We start from the raw sequence: 20,332 nt of genomic DNA on the forward strand, positions 1-20,332 counted from the left end.
AATTTTCCTCAGTGAAACTTTCAACCATTCTCTTGCCAAAGCAAGCATAAAAATCATGGGTCACCGTCCAAAATTTGGTACTAGCGAGACAAATTATCTAAGATTTCGCGATATGTGAAATTCAAAATGGCCGTTATCCCTGTGTTAACCCTATTGGGGAAAATATTTTTTTATTTTTGAAAAACTAAGACTTTGGTAAAGACTTTTCTTTTACCAAGATCTTTAAAATTAGCCCCATAAGTGGTAAATCAGAAGAGATTTAATAAAATATGAAAGCCCGAATTTCTGTCCTCGAGGCGCGTTCTACGTTTGCGCAAACCTATAGTGTGAGAAAATCAAAAGTAAAAACTTCAGAAAGGAGACTATACAAAACGTTCCTGTTTCCAGCTTTTACTTCAATCATACTTGTTCTGAAAAGAAATATTAAGGCTTAGAGTAGGGTCACTGATACGTTGACACAGATGGTTTTATTGGTTACGGAAACAGTCAGACGAGGAAATTCCTATATGCTACGCGGTATGCAAGCTATGTACGTTAGAAGAGAGTAGAGGCACAGCGGCCTGTTAACACAGAAGAGAAAGGAAAAGGGAAGATAGGAACCATATCGGAGGGAGAACGACCAGGTCGAGATGTACACAGAGATTGAGAACTTCAGCAGACTCTGGTGATCCGGGGCGGAAATGGTTTGGCCCACTGCTAATCATTCATCTGACAGCTTTTGGCGGACTGATCTTCAGACAATGACGTTATAGAGTGACGCACAATAAAGTACACAGGACGGAGGACCGATCTCCCTCGTCCAGTTCATTGAGTCTCACTCTGCCCGTTCTCAGTCACCACACACCCTTACGACGAACACTTGGCGAACGCTGTTTCAGGGTTGACGAGCTGGACACTTGGCTTCATGGTGACAGCGCGAAGGATTGTTTATGTTGTGAAAAGAAGCCCTACACTCACAGAGGTCACTGCGAATATTCAGAGCTTTCTTGAGCGGTGCGAAGTGCATGTCCGACACCTCCGTGTCAGACACCGATTCTCATGACAGCCGTTCCAGTTCGTCGAGTAATCATAATGCCCAACGCTTTGGCCAATATGTATTATTCCCCACTTTAGGTAAGTCTACCAGAGTTTTCTAAACACAATTCCGTATCTTTAAAACATTCAAAAATCTGCTAACAGCAGAAGCATGGCGTATATGGAACCGGCTTCGACAGCCGGTCATTCTAAGGCCGGCCTCTGTCTGCCCTGCCAGTTAGTGAGATCAGTCACTTGTACGTGTCACCGTGTTAAACTCACAACACACGCATGACACAACAAGAAAACACACAAAGGCACCTTTTCATCAATGTGTGTACAAGAGAATGGTCAACGCAGACGACATTGCAATGCAGAGCTCGGAAATTTCGCACGTACTTGATTCGCCCCGGGTCGTACTGCACGAGATACAGCAGTTACACAAACCAGCCGTTAAAACTTGTAATGGTATTAAAACATCGGTTGAAGGGTCCACTTTCACGGCCTCCTCAAATGTGTGTCAGTGCTGATAACTCGTTCTCAATCGACAGATCTACCTATCCAACACACGCTTTAATCGCCCTTCCGTAGGGATACAAAAGGCGGACATTTTCTGCCGCATTCTTCCTTCTTCACGGCCACGTTCTGTGTATGAACTCAGGGTCCTTGAAAGATAACATACACAGCACTGCGCCATGTCAACGTGAGTTCAGTTTGTAATCGACGCTTGAAGCCGGTACTCAGTGTGTTACATAAGGGTGTCGAAATTCGACACAAAACTCAAACTGTCTGCTGTGGCACCTACCTACGAATGTCATAACACGCCAGCGGTTACGAGCTCAGTCATCCGTGCCCAACGTAAATGTCAATAAGGTCAATTATATTGCCAACTTTGTTCTACCAACAGAATGTAAACTTTAATGAATGACAATTTGTGTATACTGCAAGGGTAGGTAGATTAACATGTCAACAATACAACGACCAGCAAACCGCGCCTTCTAACCGACCAAGCGATACGTCTGGTCTGCAAGCTACTTCTCGGATAACTGATATTCCAACACCGATATGCTAAATAATAAGTAAATCCTCTATTTCCACTTACAATGCGAAACTTCAGACGTCCTTGACGTCGCAAAGCTGAAAATGTTGAATTCACAAGGTTCGCTTTTCACAAAATATTACTGTTTCATCCGTACGGCAGTAAGATGAAACGAAACAAAGACAAACGATAATGTATGAGAGGTATTCAGAGGTACGGTAAAGTTTATAATAACTTTATCATAGCGTCTGTTTAAACGCTGGCTCCACAAAGCCCCTGGATCGTGATTAACTAAGGTGTTAAAAGATTATGAGATGTTTCTGTCTTATAATCTTTTTAACAACTTAGTTAATCTCGATCCCGGGCCTTTTTCAGCCGGCGTTTAAAGGCACTGTTCGCGATCCCTGAGATCGCCTTTGTTCTAGTCTGTAAGATGATTATGGAGTTATGATAGCCTTTTGCTTTCCATTGAAATTGTAATCTGCAGGGGGTAAATTTTCTGATGAGACAATCTGGTGCCAGCAATGGCCTGACAGACCCTATGATAAAGTTTACCGTAGTCTCAGAGATAATACATTATAGCATTATCAGCGAGATTGGATTCATTTATATTTGACAGTGTGGAGCTCTTGAGTAATGATCAGATGAAACGCGATCTTCGAATCATGATTATTATCCAGTTCAGATTAGGACGGTAATGTCATTTATGATTGGATTTCATAAGGATAATGTTGTAATGAAGTTTAGTGGTGTACATCTTGATTTTTAATTTGATTAAAATCAAGGCCGAGTCTATTGACACCCCTCCCGTTTTTTTTCGCTAGTTAACCTCCAAATTCATCCAAATTTTGAACAACATATCTCCTACTTAGAAATTAAAAAAAAAACTTCTTTCGCCCGCGGACAAAAATCAGGTTTTATTGACCCCGAGCTGTCGATATGATTCTACAACATTACACAGTTACCCCCATTATAACTCTAACTGTACCCAAGACAAAAAAGTGGGCACCAACTGGTTGGAAACGAGAAATGGACGACGTAACTTAGCTCGATTCTGAAGGTATTCTCGTAGAGTCGCCGGCTGAGGGGTGTCATTAGCCATACAGGGCAGCTCCTGGCTATTGGCACTCGGGTGTCAATAGATACTCCGTAAAATCAGACATATGGATGACATACGCCTAAATAAAGAGAAGGGCAAAGGACGAGCAGTGCTGAGAACGTGGCCTGTTATACATCTGATTTTAATAGGATTTAAACATATACCAAACGAAACCAAAACCACATATGAAAGTAATAAGAGTGTAACTCTGGACAAGGTGCGGATGTAAAGCTAGGAAGACAAGATTAAAATACTGTGTGTTTAAAACATCTAGCTCAGTTCATATGTACAAATTTGCCATAGCAGGCTTAAATCTTGCATCCGGGGAGCAATTTTATATTGACGATTCATGTGGTGTTATAGATCGTTTTTTCTCCCCTGCTCCTTAGGAAGTTTTATTTAGTTGATCAATTTGTTTAATTTTATTAGCTTTAAAAGCTGATAAAAACCCTGCCTTTTTATTTATCGGTATTTGTCGGTATGGAATAATCCTTCACTATTTCCAACAGGCCTTAGGCTACACGTTATTTTGTGTGAGGAAACTGTGTGAGGAAACTTGCATTGTGTGGTGAAAAGATTGACCCGTGCGAGCATGTTTGACAGTTTCACGGCCTGGTTTTGTTTCCTAGACATTGCCAACGTGGTATGGTCATTTCAATGATTTACATTTGAACGATACGTTGTCGTAAAGAAACACAGTAGGCCTACCTCTAACATAAAACAATATCGTACAAGATGTCCATAACTCCAGTTGCCAACACTACGGCAAACTGTCCTGTATACGATTAATTCTGCCATCAGTCCCATGTAAGGGTGTTGATCGTCCGATAAACGCCACTATGCGTGAAAGTTAACTGACAGACATCATAGCCAATGGTATATGTGTTCAATTCGCTTTGTTCTTTTGAATCGAGTATTTTATATATATATATATATACATATATATATATATATATATATATATATATATATATATATATATATATATATATATATATATATATATATATATATATATATATATATATATATATATATATATACTTTCTTTTTATTATTTCGGGGAAATTAAACGGAATAGTGTACGTCAGCCAACTTGAATACACAGAGATGAATACGTACATACATGCGCGAATTTCATTTTAAGGAGCAGCAATGTTTGCTGTTCGGTCGAGCTGAAGCTTCGACTCTCTCCGTGACAAAAATACTGATTAATTTCTAAGTTCCGTCTGACTATCGACGCGTATAATCATCGTCGCAACCACTGTGTATACTTTAGAATGCAGAGACAGGTCAAAGATTTTCCTTTTCCGATATGTGATGACACTTAACAGCCCCTGGAGACGTCATGATTATTTGTGGACATAATTGGGTTGGAATAGAGTTTCAAAACTATTTAAAGCGCTACTGGATAATAATCGGAGGAAATATCTACCAACTTAGTCAACTACAGTTCATAATGCTCGAGTTTTTGATATATTAGAAGATATGTCGCAGAAACTGTTGAGTTCCTTCAGCTGAGTTCAATATTTCATGGCAATTTTGCAGTCACACCGTCACGCAAGTACCCAAACCCGTACGCCTGCGCAAAGCAATTATTTGATCATGTAACGCAGCTCAAGTCTACAATCCAGCTGGTCATTTTGTGGCTCTTCCCAAAACACACATTTTAGGTTTAGCTTCGAAACGCCTGGCTGGACTCCAGACTACTCTGACTCTACTAAAAAGTTGTTTTACAAACAACCTGTTCTAATAGCGGTACTGTTTGCACGTAGACATGCTTTAAAAAACGTTTCGAGCGCCTCTGGTCTGACTCTCCCATTCAATAACAAAACATTTGGTCTTCCAGCTGTTTTAAGTGACTTTTTAAACACCAAATAATCGTAAAATGAAAGATCAGTCAATCATACAACTTTTCTGAGATACTTTTCTCATTTAACTGACTCAATAGATAGCTATGACAATCCAAACCGATTTGTCGTTTCATTGTTTTAAATTTCGTGATCATTAAAGTTACCCCGACAGATAATTTGATTACCTACTGCCCTTTAAAGTATAGCCAACTAAATTACCTAGCAATTTGTTCACCGAATAGGTAACCGGACCGATCAGATTGCCCCATGGTCGTCGGACGATAGGACTGCCCTTGATTTCCCAGAATGTTCAATATCTTTTACAAGTGTACAAATACTGGAATATGTTACGAGAAGCCACCAACGCAATTCCTACATGTAAGGATTCACATACGGGTAAACCGCCCCGCCCTTTTGACATCGTGAACCTTTTTCACCTGCCCTGTTGCCACATGAACACGTTTTATTACGAACTGTCGTACTGACTTTGATAAAAGTCTTCGATCTGTGCAACCTACTCCAACACTGACACTCACATTGAAAAATGACTTTGATACGATCCGTTGTCATAAATCACGGGGTATGGTCCCTAGGTATCGGGGGACTTTTAACCCGCGATGCCCCTGCCCAGGGTCTATGGTTCAACAGCGGAAGGATAATTTGCCTAGTGTAGTGAACAAAATCAAGGAACATGGAGAGTCTCCCACAAACTGTCGGTTACAAAAAGTTTTAAGTGGGTGTATTGATTGTAGTCCAGACAAATCACATTTTGCCGCAAGACTGAAGAATACAAGGCTTAGGGGGTATGTTTGTATTTCTTCACCATTAAAGACTCCCCTTCATCAATGTTCATCATTTTGTTATCAAATTTCCAGTCCGTTGTTTAGCCCCGCGTGTTTGTTTTTTGCTCTGTTTTGTATACAAATGATTTATCATGCGTGCCATGCTTTGATTTATTGACCAGCACTGGATGATCTTCACAAACCGTCTGATCGTTTGATCTGAATAATTTTGGGCCAATTTTCACCTTGATTCACCCCGCGATTTTATCAAAATAACAAGACAACAGCTTGGAATAGCTGAGCTAATCTTGGTCAGCGTGACCGACATCCCGTCCTCACGTTTTCACGCGTCATAGGCCATGCCTCTCCCCCCTGTCGTGACGCAGACATTTCCTTCACAGCAATGACGCTACAGGGGGATGACAACCCCGACTGTGCAACTACATGCAGTCATTAAAATGGTTAGAATTATCATATCGTTTGCTGTGCATCATTCCGAGCGGACTCTCATACAACCAAAGGTACGCACACGTCAACCTTCCTTTTCGGAATCTCGAACCCCAGTCTTGAACTCACAGCAAAAAGAAAAGCCGCGGCGGAGCATGATTAACGGTCCTCCTCATTAAATGCAGCTTGCATTCCGAAGACATTCAGTGTTAGAGAAGGACTGAAGGCTCAACGTACTAGTCGATATTAAACCACGGAGCGTGATTAAACGTAAGTATATTATGCCACGGTGTTTGCGTAGCCTTTCACCCAGTAACAAGTTTATTGCCGATAAAACAATTGACCACGAGATACAAATAGCACGGACAGAATACAAATATAGGAATCAAAGTGTTTACACTTTGAAGCAAATAAATCCCTGAAACGGCGTTCTTCTGCTACGTTACTTTTTCATATCGATTTTTTTGTAAATCTGCCGTAAAAATATCTTGATTCCGAAAATCTAATATCGCTTACCGTCATAGTGTTACTTCGAATCCGGTGACCTTATGTTTTGTTTTCCGGGCAGGGATTTGATTGTCATCATGATGTGGATTAAGTAACAGTTATTTGAAAATCTTCCGAGGTAGGAGGAAACCGCCACTTTTTGCCATTTAAATCTTTAGATCGGTTACTACAGCATGCTGACAATCTCGTGACAGCTTTCAAGCTTATCGTTACATACTTGACACAATTGGAAGCGTATCACAGAGAAACACTTAAGATCTTTTTTAAACACTTTAAATATTGAGTGAAATGATAGCAGAACCAACTATCACGATAACTCTTTACAATGTTATAAATACAAACAGTTCAACGTCACGTGACCATATAAATAAATACTTACAGCACAATATCATGTTATTAATGCCTCTTTTAACTAATGGAATAATTTTGATGAGCGTATGACCAGAACATTTGTATGAGAAACGCCCAGTTGATATTTAGGCTGATATAACTGCAATCGCTTTAACATACAAGGAAAGGTGTTGAAATTATTCGAATGCACGTCGCCCAACTATATTATATCTCACTATTGGTCGCTATAAAGTGATCAAGCACTTGGAACTTCTAATGAAATTACATTAAGAGTACAAAATTAAAGCCATTGGTGTTAGTTACACCTCAAACGTGGATCTGCAAGTGGATTCTTGCCAAAGTGTTACTTTCTTGTATCAGTGGTCATCAAAGAAATAAAAGTATTATCATCTTCCACACTGACGAAACAATGCTCGGCCACAAACGCTGGCTTCTATAATTCTTACCGCGACAGAGAAAACAGGTGAGGAAATCGCAAGTTTTTTTTCTCTCTCTCACAACTGTTCTTCTCATTTCGGACTATCCCAAGATAGTTCCCATCTTATAAAATGTTTATATGTTCTTTTCTTTTGTCAATTATTTCCCGTGATATCCTGTGTAAGGAAAATGTGTAAAGATCCAGATACAGGGTCTTAAACTTCCGAGACAGTCTTTCAAGACCTGGCACATCGCCTGTACGTTAAAATAGTTTAAAAAGTTTATTCTCTGTTTACGAGATCATTGAATTCATTGCAACATTTACTGAAACCCAAGATCGCTGCCTCCTGAATTTATCTTCACTCATAAACAGCAATGTGTTACTATTTCTTCAATGAACCACTCTCAGAACAGGAAATCCCTTGAAATATTACAAGTACACTTCTGAGTGATTGCATATTTACCGCGTTGGCTATTTAAAGACTAATGTTTTGAGAACTGTTTCCTTGACCACATTTTAAAGCTCCATCAGCCGTATTTTTCGGTGTCTTTTCAAGAACTAAGTTTTGTTCCACATGTAAAACACAGTCTGACTCGTGCTTTACTCGAAAATGCTGAAGTTCAGCCTGTCAGCTTAGTCGATACGTGTTGAATGTTCAATGTTATTGGTACCAATGAATTTTATCACGGACTAGATTTAAAAGTCAGCAATAGCTTAGCATTTGTGAACACGGCGTGCGTGCTTGCATGCTTAGGGTAATATTTTTGTACCTTAACACATAGGGAAGAAAGAGAAAAAATACTTCTTTTTTAAACTGAATTTCATGAAAATATCGTCACAAGCACATAGACCCTCATGTGTTTTTCTCGAGGGTCTATGTCATAAGTTACAGCTATCGCAGCCTGTCATCAGATTCACAATATTCCTTGTCAACCTTGTTATCCAGAGTCTGACTCCCCTTTGGTCGCTTTTGGGAAAATTTGGAAAAGGGTTTCCTGCAAAATTCATATATGGTTCTATGATATTTGTCCCAGAACATTCTGAAGTAGACCAGGTTATCTGTAAAGCCTTCAATTCTCGTTATCCTCGTGAAACACCAATTACTTTTGAGAATGGTAACTTCAAGGAGATGCGACTGGGTAGACTTCCTAAGGTTAGCGCTGCGATAGCAATGATAGCGTAAAGTTCTATCAGAATTGTCAATCTCGTATCTTTCAACATCGATATATCTTTACTTCAGATTCGTTATTCATGCACAAAAAAATCATATTTCACTGTGAAAACTTGAGATGATTCTCTGAACTCACAAGGAATACCGATATGATAAAATCACGAAGTCTGCAAGTTTTTACATATTATCCTATACTTCACCGTATGTGGTCTATTGTGCATTGAGCATAAACTGTGATATCAATGTGATCATATTAGACTTTATTAGTCCCCACGGACACCGTCCGGGGGGACTTATAGGTTTGGTCATGTCCGTGCGTGCGTCCGTGCGTGCGTGCGTGCGTCCGTCCGTGCGTGCGTCCGTCCGTTCACGCAGATATCTCTGAGATGCCTGGAGCAATTTCATTCAAACTTGATACAAGGATTACTTTATATGGCATACAGATGCACGTCAATTTGTTTTGTGATACGATCCAATATGGCCGCCAGGCGGCCATTTTATTACGATTTTTTCATGTACAGAGCCATAACTCAGGCATGTTCCAACCGATTTTATTCAAAGTTGGTACAAGGACATTGACCAATGTCATACAGATGCACGTCAATTTGTTTTGTGATACGATCCAATATGGCCGCCAGGCGGCCATTTTATTACGATTTTTTCATGTACAGAGCCATTACTCAGGCATGTTTCGACCGATTTATTCAGAAATGGTACAAGGACATTGACCAATGTCATAGATATGCACATCAATTTGTTTGTGACACAATCCAATATGGCCGCCAGGCGGCCATTTTATTACGATTTTTTCATGTACAGAGCCATTACTCAGGCACGTTTTGACCGATTTTATTCAGAGTTGGTACAAGGACATTGACCAATGTCATAGATATGCACGTCAATTTGTTTTGTGATACGATCCAATATGGCCGCCAGGCGGCCATTTTATTACGATTTTTTCATGTACAGAGCCATTACTCAGGCATGTTTTGACCAATTTTATTCAGAGTTGGTACAAGGACATTGACCAATGTCATAGATATGCATGTCAATTTGTTTTGTGATACGATCCAATATGGCCGCCAGGCGGCCATTTTATTATGATTTTTTCATGTACAGAGCCATAACTCAGGCACGTTTCAACCGATTTTATTCAAAGTTGGTACAAGCTTATTGACAAATGTCATAGCTGTGCACGGCAATTTGTTTTGTGATACGATCCAAAATGGCCACTGTGCGGCCATTTTATTACGATTTTTCATGTACAGAGCCATAACTCAGGCATATCTCAACCGATTTTATTCAAAGTTGGTACAAGGACATTGACCTATGTCATACATATGCACGTCAATCTGTTTTGTGATACGATCCAATATGGCCGCCAGGCGGCCATTTTATTACGATTTTTTCATGTACAGAGCCATTTCTCAGGCATATCCGCATGTTTTGACCAATTTTATTCAAAGTTGGTACAAGGACATCGACCAATGTCATAGCTATGCACATCAATTTGTTTTGTGATGCGATCCAATATGGCCGCTGTGCGACCATTTTGTTACGATTTTTTTCATGTCCTGAACCATAACTCAGACATGTATCAAGCGAATTCATTCAAAAGTATTTTTATCACAGACCTAATGAAGAGGACTTTATCCTCTTTGAGGACCTGTAATCAAAATACCGATTAACAAGTGGGGACTGTGTCATCAACGATGACTTGTCTCCTCAAGGCATATTTACTAGGCATATTGTAGAAAAGTATTCAGACATATTCTTAGGCGCGGATTATTTTGAGATGAATTTTAAAATTCTTGTCAGAATCTTTAGAAAATCTCGAAATTTTGCATTTGTCTTGAAGTGAGATCATATTACAGTCGTCGTCTCTTCGTGGTCCGTCTTTGATTGGCCAGATTCAATTCCAATGTCCTCGTGACAATATCAGGCCCTGAGTATTTCACCAGGTCTCTCCAAATCACAAACAAGCGACTTAAAAACACATTATCGAACGTATGTCTGTCATAACTTTTCGCAAAATCTGATAGACATATTCACTGCGACAGCAGGTCCGTTTCTCTCGTACTGAGGGACCGACTAGACTCTTGTAAAACCATTTTTACAGTCTAATCCCTACTTTTGTAGTTACAGTCACGTGAAGTACGTTTTGAATATTGCTTAGAAATTTTCGCATTTTTCAAGAAACTCACAGCAAAAATTACCAGTCAGTCAGCAAACGTTCGATATTATGATATGGCACTGAAAACTCCGGCGACAGAAAATCTGAACTCTTGAAATAACCCTTCGACTTCAACTTACGAGTAGTTCATCCAACGGATCCAAAGTCGAGGAAAAAACTCAAACAAAAAGACAAGACAACAACCATCAACAATAACAACGTCAACATCACTGTGACCAGCATCAGCAGTGGCAATGCCACAGTCAAATTATGACAAATACGGTAACAATAACAAAATCGTTCGCAATAAAACCATTAACAAAATAATTTTGAAAAGGATTTACAGCCATACGGGTTGATCCCATTGACTGGCAATTCGTTGACCGGTATCGTCTTGTGATGTGAGGTTATGACGAGTTATGCTGTTTAGAATTGAAGATTTATTTAGTGACGTCAGATGCTCAGCAAGTGTCACCAATTTAAATAATGATGCCTGCGGTGAAATTTCACCAGTTGTCCTCACCAAACGTAAGGGCTGGGTCGGGGAACGCCGGTGATTAGTGCACAGCTTGTATCTGTGAAAGTCTCATCAAATGCCGAGGTATTCGCCGCATGCAGGAAAGTAACGGGCCCTAGCTTGTGTCCGTAGTGCAAGAAACGCCATCTGCAGTAGTTACATTGCAACACTGACTCAGAACAAGTAAGTGATTTTGTCTCGCAGGTCAACAAACTGAGTACGGATTTTTTCCCTTTTTCACGCGAATGAATATTTATCTCCATACTATGTCTTTCAACAAACTATCACCAAATACTCTCCTTGTTGAAACTACTGACTGATATCTGATATTAAGAGCTCCTTATCCATGTTATATTGAACGAAGTAATTCCATTGGTACTCTTGGAAACTGATACGACGCAAAATGAAATTTCCAAATACGTTCTTTCTTGAATGTCGCTGAGAATGCAACGCTGAGAATATCTTCTTTGTATCTCTTAACATAACCTCTGACCCAGAAACACTACATAGTTCACATAGCCTGACATTCTGACCGCTGAAAGCATCACAGCCGGCAATCTGTCATGGTAATTATGAATAATAATAAATTAAACTGCGCAATTCGGTGTGAAATGGCATAAGTGCTGTTTCATGTTTATAGTAAATCAGTAATGAAGACCAAACAGATTCTTGAACGAGCTGCTGAAGTATTCGCTGACTCTACCCCGGGAATCTACCTTCAAGTGCGTAGATATGTGTGCTTCCCCTGGTAGAGGTGTCGCAGCGATGAGTCGAAAGAAGGTCATTTTTCAATCGCACGATCGCTGGTCACGATTTTGCGACTGCAACTAACGGTTCATAGCTTATTCCATCTCAGAGATGCGCGTGTGCTGGAATTAAGTCGAATGTGCTCACGGACAAAGTCTGTCTGCATCCATCTTCGCTTGGCAAGGTCTCTTGTCCGGGCCGGTAGATAGTGCGGAGTAACAGACCCGTGCAAGCGGACGATGGTCTGTATCTTGGTGTAGGTCCAATTTTCAAGCCAAATTGCCCTCGTTAAATACATCAACCCGTGAAATATATACATGAGGAGGGCCCTAGACCATACTCGACTTTCATCTGAACGGCGTGGGCTGTGTAAACTTTGTTACTGATGGCATTTCGAACTTCCAAGAACTTTATACACAGTCACTGCTTCTGTGATTTTTGCACTGTCCAGTGAAGTTTAATCAGTTTAGTCACTGATGGTGAAGACATAAGGAATGGATCATTTGATATCCTTGGGGGGGGGGGTCTGGAAGATTTAAGAGGTTGCTTTTCCGTTCCGTTCATTTTGTTCACTCTCTGATTACTGGTATTTTTTTCTCGCACTCCTCATTTGGATACTTTTTTCCAACAACAAATGTACAGTCCTCTACTGTGTGCGGAGTAAAATGTTGCACATTAGATAATCAGTTGGAACACAATACTTGTACATATATTTACCATTTACCATCTAACTAACATGTTGGAAAACAAAACAATTCGAGAGACTGATGAAGGAACCGCACTTTGGTTCCGAAACACCGTTAAGACGAATCACTCTAACATATAACCGGTTCTCCCGGGGACCCAGATCACATGACCAGGGTCAAAGCACTATCGATTCACCGGTGTCTCGCCATGTTTCTCCATATCATAAAACCACATTTATCGATTCAATATACCGCATCATTAACAAAGGTAGAAAACGATGTGTGAAGTTGCCCTCACTTTCCTTTATATATAAGTTTAAAAGCCAAAAGTTGCTACATGTACTGACCACAATTATACCCTTGGGATCGAGCTATATGAGGAAGACATTAAAATCTAAATACATGTATAGCACTCCCCAAATGTGGCCAAAGAACCATTGTGTATCTGACACAGTCTTCAATTTGCCCCCACGGGCGCCCTGAAATAAAGAAAAATGTGTTCCAGAAAGTAGCTTTCGGTGGATTTTTTTTCTTTCGCCTTATTGAGCCATCTTTTTTTTTCTAATCCCTCTCAGGCTGATTTTTTTTCATTGACATTCGCTTGGAATATATCTATATTTTTTTGAAAATCTTCCAGACCCCCGACCCCCTAGGATATCAAATGGCCCACCCCTAACGAGGAACTCGGCAGAACGTGTAAGCTTAGTGCGCAGCGCTTATATGGTTCGATACACGGCGAAGCCTGCTGTATGCACTAGGGACCTTCGCCGTGTATCGCACTACCAGCGACTGTGGTGTAATGTTATATATATATTGAGCTAGAAAAAGGCGATGCAAGTATGTAATCACAGTCCCTCCATTCACTGACTGTGATTTAACACTGATTTCAAACTTGTTCCGGGCTCCAAGTTCAGTGAGAGATCGCCAGACTATTCGCCCCATAGACGAGTGTACAGAAGCGAGAAACAAGCCACTTCTCGCTTCTGTACACTTGTCTATGGGGCGAATAGTCCCAGAGCTGAATAGCCCACCAAGGGACTGTGGCCAGAACATGGCCAGAAGTACCGCGTAAGGTTAGCTCTTGGTGGTGGTGGCCTATTTTAGCGATACGGCGTTTCTTTGCAAAAGTACCCTTCTGTCGAGCTGTCCGCCTGTCGACTTTGTGATCCAGAAAAGGCATTAGCTTTCGGCGAGACCGTTGGAGCATGGATGTACATCCATGGTTAGAGCAGTATGTGAGCTGAATGGTCATTCCAGCGAAAGAGAGCCGTACTTAGAAGTTCTTACGTAATCTTGAACTTAAAGCGATTGTTCTCGGTTTAGCATTTTTTCGGTGTTGTCATGCATGAACGCCTGTTTAGCATGTCTATTGGCTGACGGCCTTCATACACTCTAGGCAGCGGGATTGGCACTAATCCCTGCCAAGCCAAGCCAAGTACAAACACTGAATACTGATAAAGCTAGAATAAGTTACAGGGTTGCCACGAATCGCTGAAGTGCAGCTGGTGACAACAGGTATGTAAGACACGTGTAGGTACTATCGTAGCAAATTAATTTGTAGATTCATGTATTGAGACCTTCACTGGCGTTATTCTTACAGTTTCAAAGTATATGTGTATGTGCATGTACACAACATCCACAGTTCGGCGAAAGACGGTACCTACATGCAGTGTTGACGGTATGAATGTCCCCTCTGTACGTGTATCGGGGAGTGTTCGGCAGCCGGCTGCAATACACCGCCTCTTTCAGTGCTGCGGAGTGGTTGCAGCAAGCATGGAGATAGCTACCTCCATGCAGCAAGTAACTCATTAGTTTTCAGGTTTTTCTTTTTAAATTCTTGATTGTTATTCACCATAGCTTAGATTTAGCGTGTGCGGGAAAGTCGTAAACCGGTCTTGCTGCAATATTCACATTCAGGAGTATTTTGAATGCCTCGGTGCAGCTGACCTATGACCGATAGGTTCCTCCAAGGGTACTAGTAGCTCAACATGCTGATATGTCTGCGTATGCGTATGTGTGGGCAGATCGTCCATGTATATGTGTGTGGTTGGAAGGGTGCTGTAAGCAAAACAAAGCTAATCCCGTGAATATCTCTGGCTTGTTCGTAACATCACATCTACTGCGTAACACCCCGCCGCCTCGGTGGAAAAAAAACTGTCGCCAAGGATGAAGAATGTAGACAACGAGAAAAATAGACCAATTAATGTAACATCATTAGAGAAGCTTGTTCTAGTAGTTACGCGCACTAGCCTTCACCAAAACTATTTGCGTGCGTCGTCTGTTTTACCATGAGAAGCACTGCACTGCGGAGAGCGGTCAACCGTAAATTATCTTCGCAGGTTTATATTGACGGATTATATATATATATATATATATATATATATATATATATATATATATATATATATATATATATATATATATATATATATATATATATATATATATATATATCTTTATATATATATATATGTATGTATGTATGTATGTATGTATGTATGTATGTATGTATGTATGTATGTATGTATGTATGTATGTATGTATGTATGTATGTATACTTTCGCGTTCAATGTGGAATCCCCAAGGTATATGTCTGCGTATTTCCAAAACGACGTGTTATAGGAACGGTGGTGTCAAACACGATCTGAAGTGACCGTGTCATGGTGTAGCAAATATCACTGGCGCTCGTAGGCTTGGTCGTCTTCTTGATCGATCGATCGATCGATCGATCGTCATTGAGTATATGATCCAATGTTATCCGGCCCACAAACGCCTGTGAGCAAATTGCAAATCACTGCCCGCCAAGTGCCTCAGTGACTTTTACGTTTGGATAATCTATTTATTCGTTAGGGCGTTTGACCATGAAAGTGACCTCTTTTACAAATTATAATGTGAAAGGAGACACAGAATGAAAGACCCATCCAGACCACTATTCATTGACCGGGGTACATATTGTCTCCCCGTTAACGTCCCTTGGTAAGTATTAATAAAGTGGTTTTGAAGTTAGTATGTTCACACATTTTATCGCGTGAATGTTTCACATATCTTGGGACACGGCACGGACATGGCTGCTTATCTACGCAACACTTGGCCGCGGTCGGACGTCATACGGACTGACGGTATATAGTATACCGAGCAATATTGTGAGCGTACTTGTACTTGAAGAGACTCGGAGTTACAGTTGCACACTAGTGTATTTATATTTTGAAGATGACACCTCGGTCTACCAGGGTAAAGGTAAAGCATTAGCGACAGAGATCTTCATGCAGATTTAATTTTCATGGTCATGTTCGAGTTTACAAATTCAGAGAGAGAGAGAGAGAGAGAGAGAGAGAGAGAGAGAGAGAGAGAGAGAGAGAGAGAGAGAGTAGGTTAAATACCGCCATGATTGACAGAGCGTTAATTATTGGAAGCCCTGGAAAGATACAAGACATGCCTTCTAGTCTAGATTGTCAGAATTTATCCTGCTGTGCGTTTTCAGGCTCTTTGACCCACAAAACGCCGGCTGTGGATTCGTAGATTCAATGCAGAAACGCACAGCCCTTTCAAAGTTAGCAGATACCGATTCTAAACGTAAATCTCAAGGTGGCGAAAAAATAACGTGAAGATTTCTGACTTGAGTCAGCGAGTGGGCATAGTTGGCGAGCGCACGCACCAAAATCAAATCACGCTGAACAAATACGCCATCCTACGTGACGTGCCTCTTGAAAGTGTGACCTGGATGGTTGCTTAGCGACACGAAAGAAGTCAAGCGCAGCGCGCACACCAGGGTTGTACCATACTTGCATTTATGTGTTACTGTGACACAAGACGTTCTGTTAATTACGTCATATCAAGGGTTACATTCGACTTACTAGTATTAGAAATTTTCCCACGAAACATAATTGCCAGGATGCCCACGCATTGTATAACCAGCCTCAGTTACATTCCGTTCAAATCACCCAAGTTACATAGACAATTTGTGGAGAGCAATACCAAAAAAACTGTAGGCCTACGCTGAATTTAGATTTTTCTACATCAATATAGAAATACTTAGCAAAATCAAATATAGTTTTCCCTTTTTATAGGGTATAGTTTTATAGGGTATAATTGCATGGCGACAAGGATTTATACCGAGTCGTCGATATGTATCTTTCGTGAATTCCGATCGGAAGAGCGACTCGAAAAGAATTTTATGAAATCACTTTCGACCTAGGAAGAGGTCCGAAGTGCATCTCTCTCCAGCCAATAAATTGTGTCCCCGCAGAGATGTTCAGTGGAACAAAAGACCTGAAACGAAGTTTAACGATATTTAACTCTTCTTTCGGTCATCTATTTACAACAGTTTGTATTCTTCCATGGTTTGATGGAATGACTGACGGTTACCCATACTGGTTAAAAGTTTTTCTTATATTTGGCTGATGGGATGCGTAACAATTTTATCACTGGAAAGAGTTCTTCAAGTGTTGCATCCTGAGTTCTGTACAAATGTTGGTTCGTTTCCACGCTTACACTTAATCTGAGGCTGCTATTCCATGGTCTGAAAGTGCATACGCCGACGAATTAAGCAGTCCCTGATGGATTACGGTTAATCTGATCAGTGAAAAGTACAGACGGAAATAGAACACAGTTCACTGACCTAGCTTCTGCCAATGATATCAGGAGATATCATTGGCAGAGTCACGCCGAGTTGCGTCGTGCAGTGGATCAACTCCAGGAGTCGCCGCATGCAGGAGTCGCCGCATGCATATTGCTCAGTACTAGCGTCGTTTCAGAGCGCCTCAAGTGAGTTACCATGGAGACAGATCGCGTTTCTGCCTCCATGGTGTTACCGATCGACAGAGCTCGGTCATTTTCACCGTCAATGTTACTGCATTTTCCTTCACATTCACAGAGTTGGTATATAATTTTGTTCGACGGTCGGACACGGACGCCTTTCAACTATCCAAACAGAATGTGACCTATTGACCTCGTTACACTGACAGGGCAACCGAGTTCAGAAAGTACGTAGGGGTGAACCATTTGATGTTCAGGGAGATGAAGAATTTACAGAAACATTTTCCCATCAAACTGCTGTAGCAGAGACTAACACTTGGCAGAAACTGTCATAAGAGTGAGAGAGTCCTCAGTTGTTCATTCACGTCACGATCAGCTCTCCCCAATGCAGTGTTTCAGTTAAATGTACATTTTGAAAGGCACGTTTGTGTTTTTACATCTTCGCAGGACAAGGGCTTCTATTTGGGATCGGTAGCGTTAATAATTGGATAGGACTGTTTTAATCGCGACAGTGCCCAACCATGGGAGACGCGCGGGTTACAATAACAAGCACGGACGGGAGCGAGACATTAGGAATTGACTCGTGATGGTTTCCATGTCCGTTCCGGAGTCTATTCATCGCACGGACAATGCATCGGTGTCCTCCAAATATTTGAGTCGATAGAGATTCGTGTACAACGGCGCCAGGCCGATTGTCCCGAGAAGACTCTACACAGATCCGAAGACTGCAGGGTCATAGCCTGCGGGGGCGGGGGGAGGGGGCAGGTGACCCCCGGAACAATCCACACTATCACTATGCAAACTACCCAAATCCTAGCTGAGCTTAGGTTCTACTCTCTTGGCCGTTTGTTATACCTCTTGGCACTTTGCTCTTGCTACGATCCTGAACTATACATAGACACGGGGCGAGGATATTATCGGCAATCGTCTGTCCTTTTCGCGGCCATCAGGACACACAAACCAAGGAGTTCAGTAGTTTCGCAACGGTTGTATTTTTTCCTCGAAGCATTGACACTTTTGTCGTCAGGTACATTTTTATCGGAAGAATTTCCTGACGTTGCCGTAACTCTCACTCTACATCGTAAAATTGGCATTTTGCTAAAGTCACAAGTTTAGACTCTGAATCCATTGATCCACTTGGATTTTGTAGCTTTGGTGTGTCTGGATTGACCATAGACCATTGACCCTAGAGTTTATGGATTGACCGACATTTTTCATTAGGGTAGTTCGCGCCTCTAAATGAAAGACTCAAACTTTTGCTCAAAAGTTTCTCAAGCAAACTTTTAACAATTCTGTTTCAAAATCAAGAATAATTATCGGCGGTCACCGTGCAAATGTTGGTACTAGAGAAACAAATTGCTCAAATTTTACCAATATTTGAAATTCAAAATGGCCGCCGAAATAACATTCCCGATTTTCGGAAAGCTATAGCCCGTGAAAACTGTTCACTCCATAAACTTCAGAATGATCCCCATTAGTTGCAGACCAAAACAATATTGTAAAGGTTATATATCTGAATATATCCGAATATCTGTCCCCGAGGCATTCTTCCTGAGATCGAAAATCATTATTAGCGTAATGCAAAAAAAGATGGAGCATCCACGGACAACGTTATCTTCTCCACGTGCCATTGAAAAATCAGTGACGGCGGAATGAAGAACATGCAGTATCCAAGGACAACGTCTTCACTACGTGCCCATGTTTTAGTATAAATAAACTAAACGACCATTTTGTTTCCCATCGTGCATTGCCATTTACATACGAATTATAAGTCCATTTTTAAATCTAAAAGTGAACCACTTCTTAGAAAAGAAGTTCTCATGCTCATAACAATGTCACGAAGAGTCTGCAAACATGAATATTCAATTATTTTCATTGCAGGGATCCGATACAGTGTATTCATTGAAGAACTGGAACTTGTGAGCCTTCACCGTGTGAGGGCGTGCCTCTTCAACGTTTCCTCGTTCCCCAGCTATCTTTGTTTGTCGTCACTTCGAAGACACTGCTCTGGCTGTAACCTTGGTGAAGTAGAACTGGATTCATAGGTCACAAGCCTTTTTCGGGGGCGACAAATTTGAAGAGGGAATGGTCACCACATCCATGTTTCAAGCGCCACGCCGATCTGTGTTTGCCAGCCTCATCGTAGCAGTCATCACCTGTGCGTATGTATATTGCGTTTACTCGGATGGTACCCACTTCACCAACCATCGTATGTCTCCGGAATTTGACACCGGTAAGTGGGTGCTTTGTTCCGAGTGACGAGTCTCTTGTTCGAAGCTCATAAATGATTAACTTCAAAACCTAACACATTAGAACATATTAAACATATCTATCACGGGGTACTTGGAGTTTGTTTACTTCCACTCAGTATGTACCGTACTCACGAAATCAAACACTGCGGGGTTCTTAGCTTTGAATGCCAGTACAGCGAGAGAGGACAAAATAGAATGCGTGTAAGGACAGACAGAGAGAATATACAGTCACTTTTCAACAGGATCAGAGCCGATATTGTTCCTTGTATCAATGATAAATTGCGCTGACACAAACACACACACGCCCAACAAAAACAATATCCATAACTTCAAAATCCTTGTTATAGCTGGCAGTCTCTATACTCCCACGGCAAGGAGTCGCCATCAAATGAACATCGCCGAAAGCAAGATGCAAAGTCAGACACCGCTTAAGAGAAGCACACTGCCTCACTTGATAAATGTCTGACTCTCATACTTGTGAGCACAATAGGGCTTTGGGGAGAACAAAAACTGTGCCACAT

The 20,332-nt window shown here is 41.1% G+C and overlaps 1 protein-coding gene across 5 annotated transcripts in view; it reads left to right on the forward strand.

The window, feature by feature from the left end:
• The first annotated feature begins 537 nt into the window (after positions 1–537).
• Positions 538–20,332, forward strand: part of LOC139145614 (uronyl 2-sulfotransferase-like) — a 34,822-nt gene continuing 15,027 nt past the window's right edge. The window contains exons 1-2 of one of the 5 annotated variants that reach the window (XM_070716877.1): positions 538–1,113; positions 19,441–19,792. In XM_070716877.1, coding sequence (XP_070572978.1) covers positions 19,645–19,792 — 148 coding nt within the window. In that variant the 5' untranslated portion in view covers positions 538–1,113; positions 19,441–19,644. Of the gene's footprint in view, positions 1,114–6,260; positions 6,505–11,367; positions 11,555–19,440; positions 19,793–20,332 lie in introns of those variants that run through there. The other 4 variants (XR_011554979.1, XM_070716878.1, XR_011554980.1 and 1 more) reach the window with 4 other exon arrangements.

The sequence above is a fragment of the Ptychodera flava genome, chromosome 12, assembly GCF_041260155.1.
Source record: "Ptychodera flava strain L36383 chromosome 12, AS_Pfla_20210202, whole genome shotgun sequence".
Lineage (NCBI taxonomy): Eukaryota > Metazoa > Hemichordata > Enteropneusta > Ptychoderidae > Ptychodera > Ptychodera flava.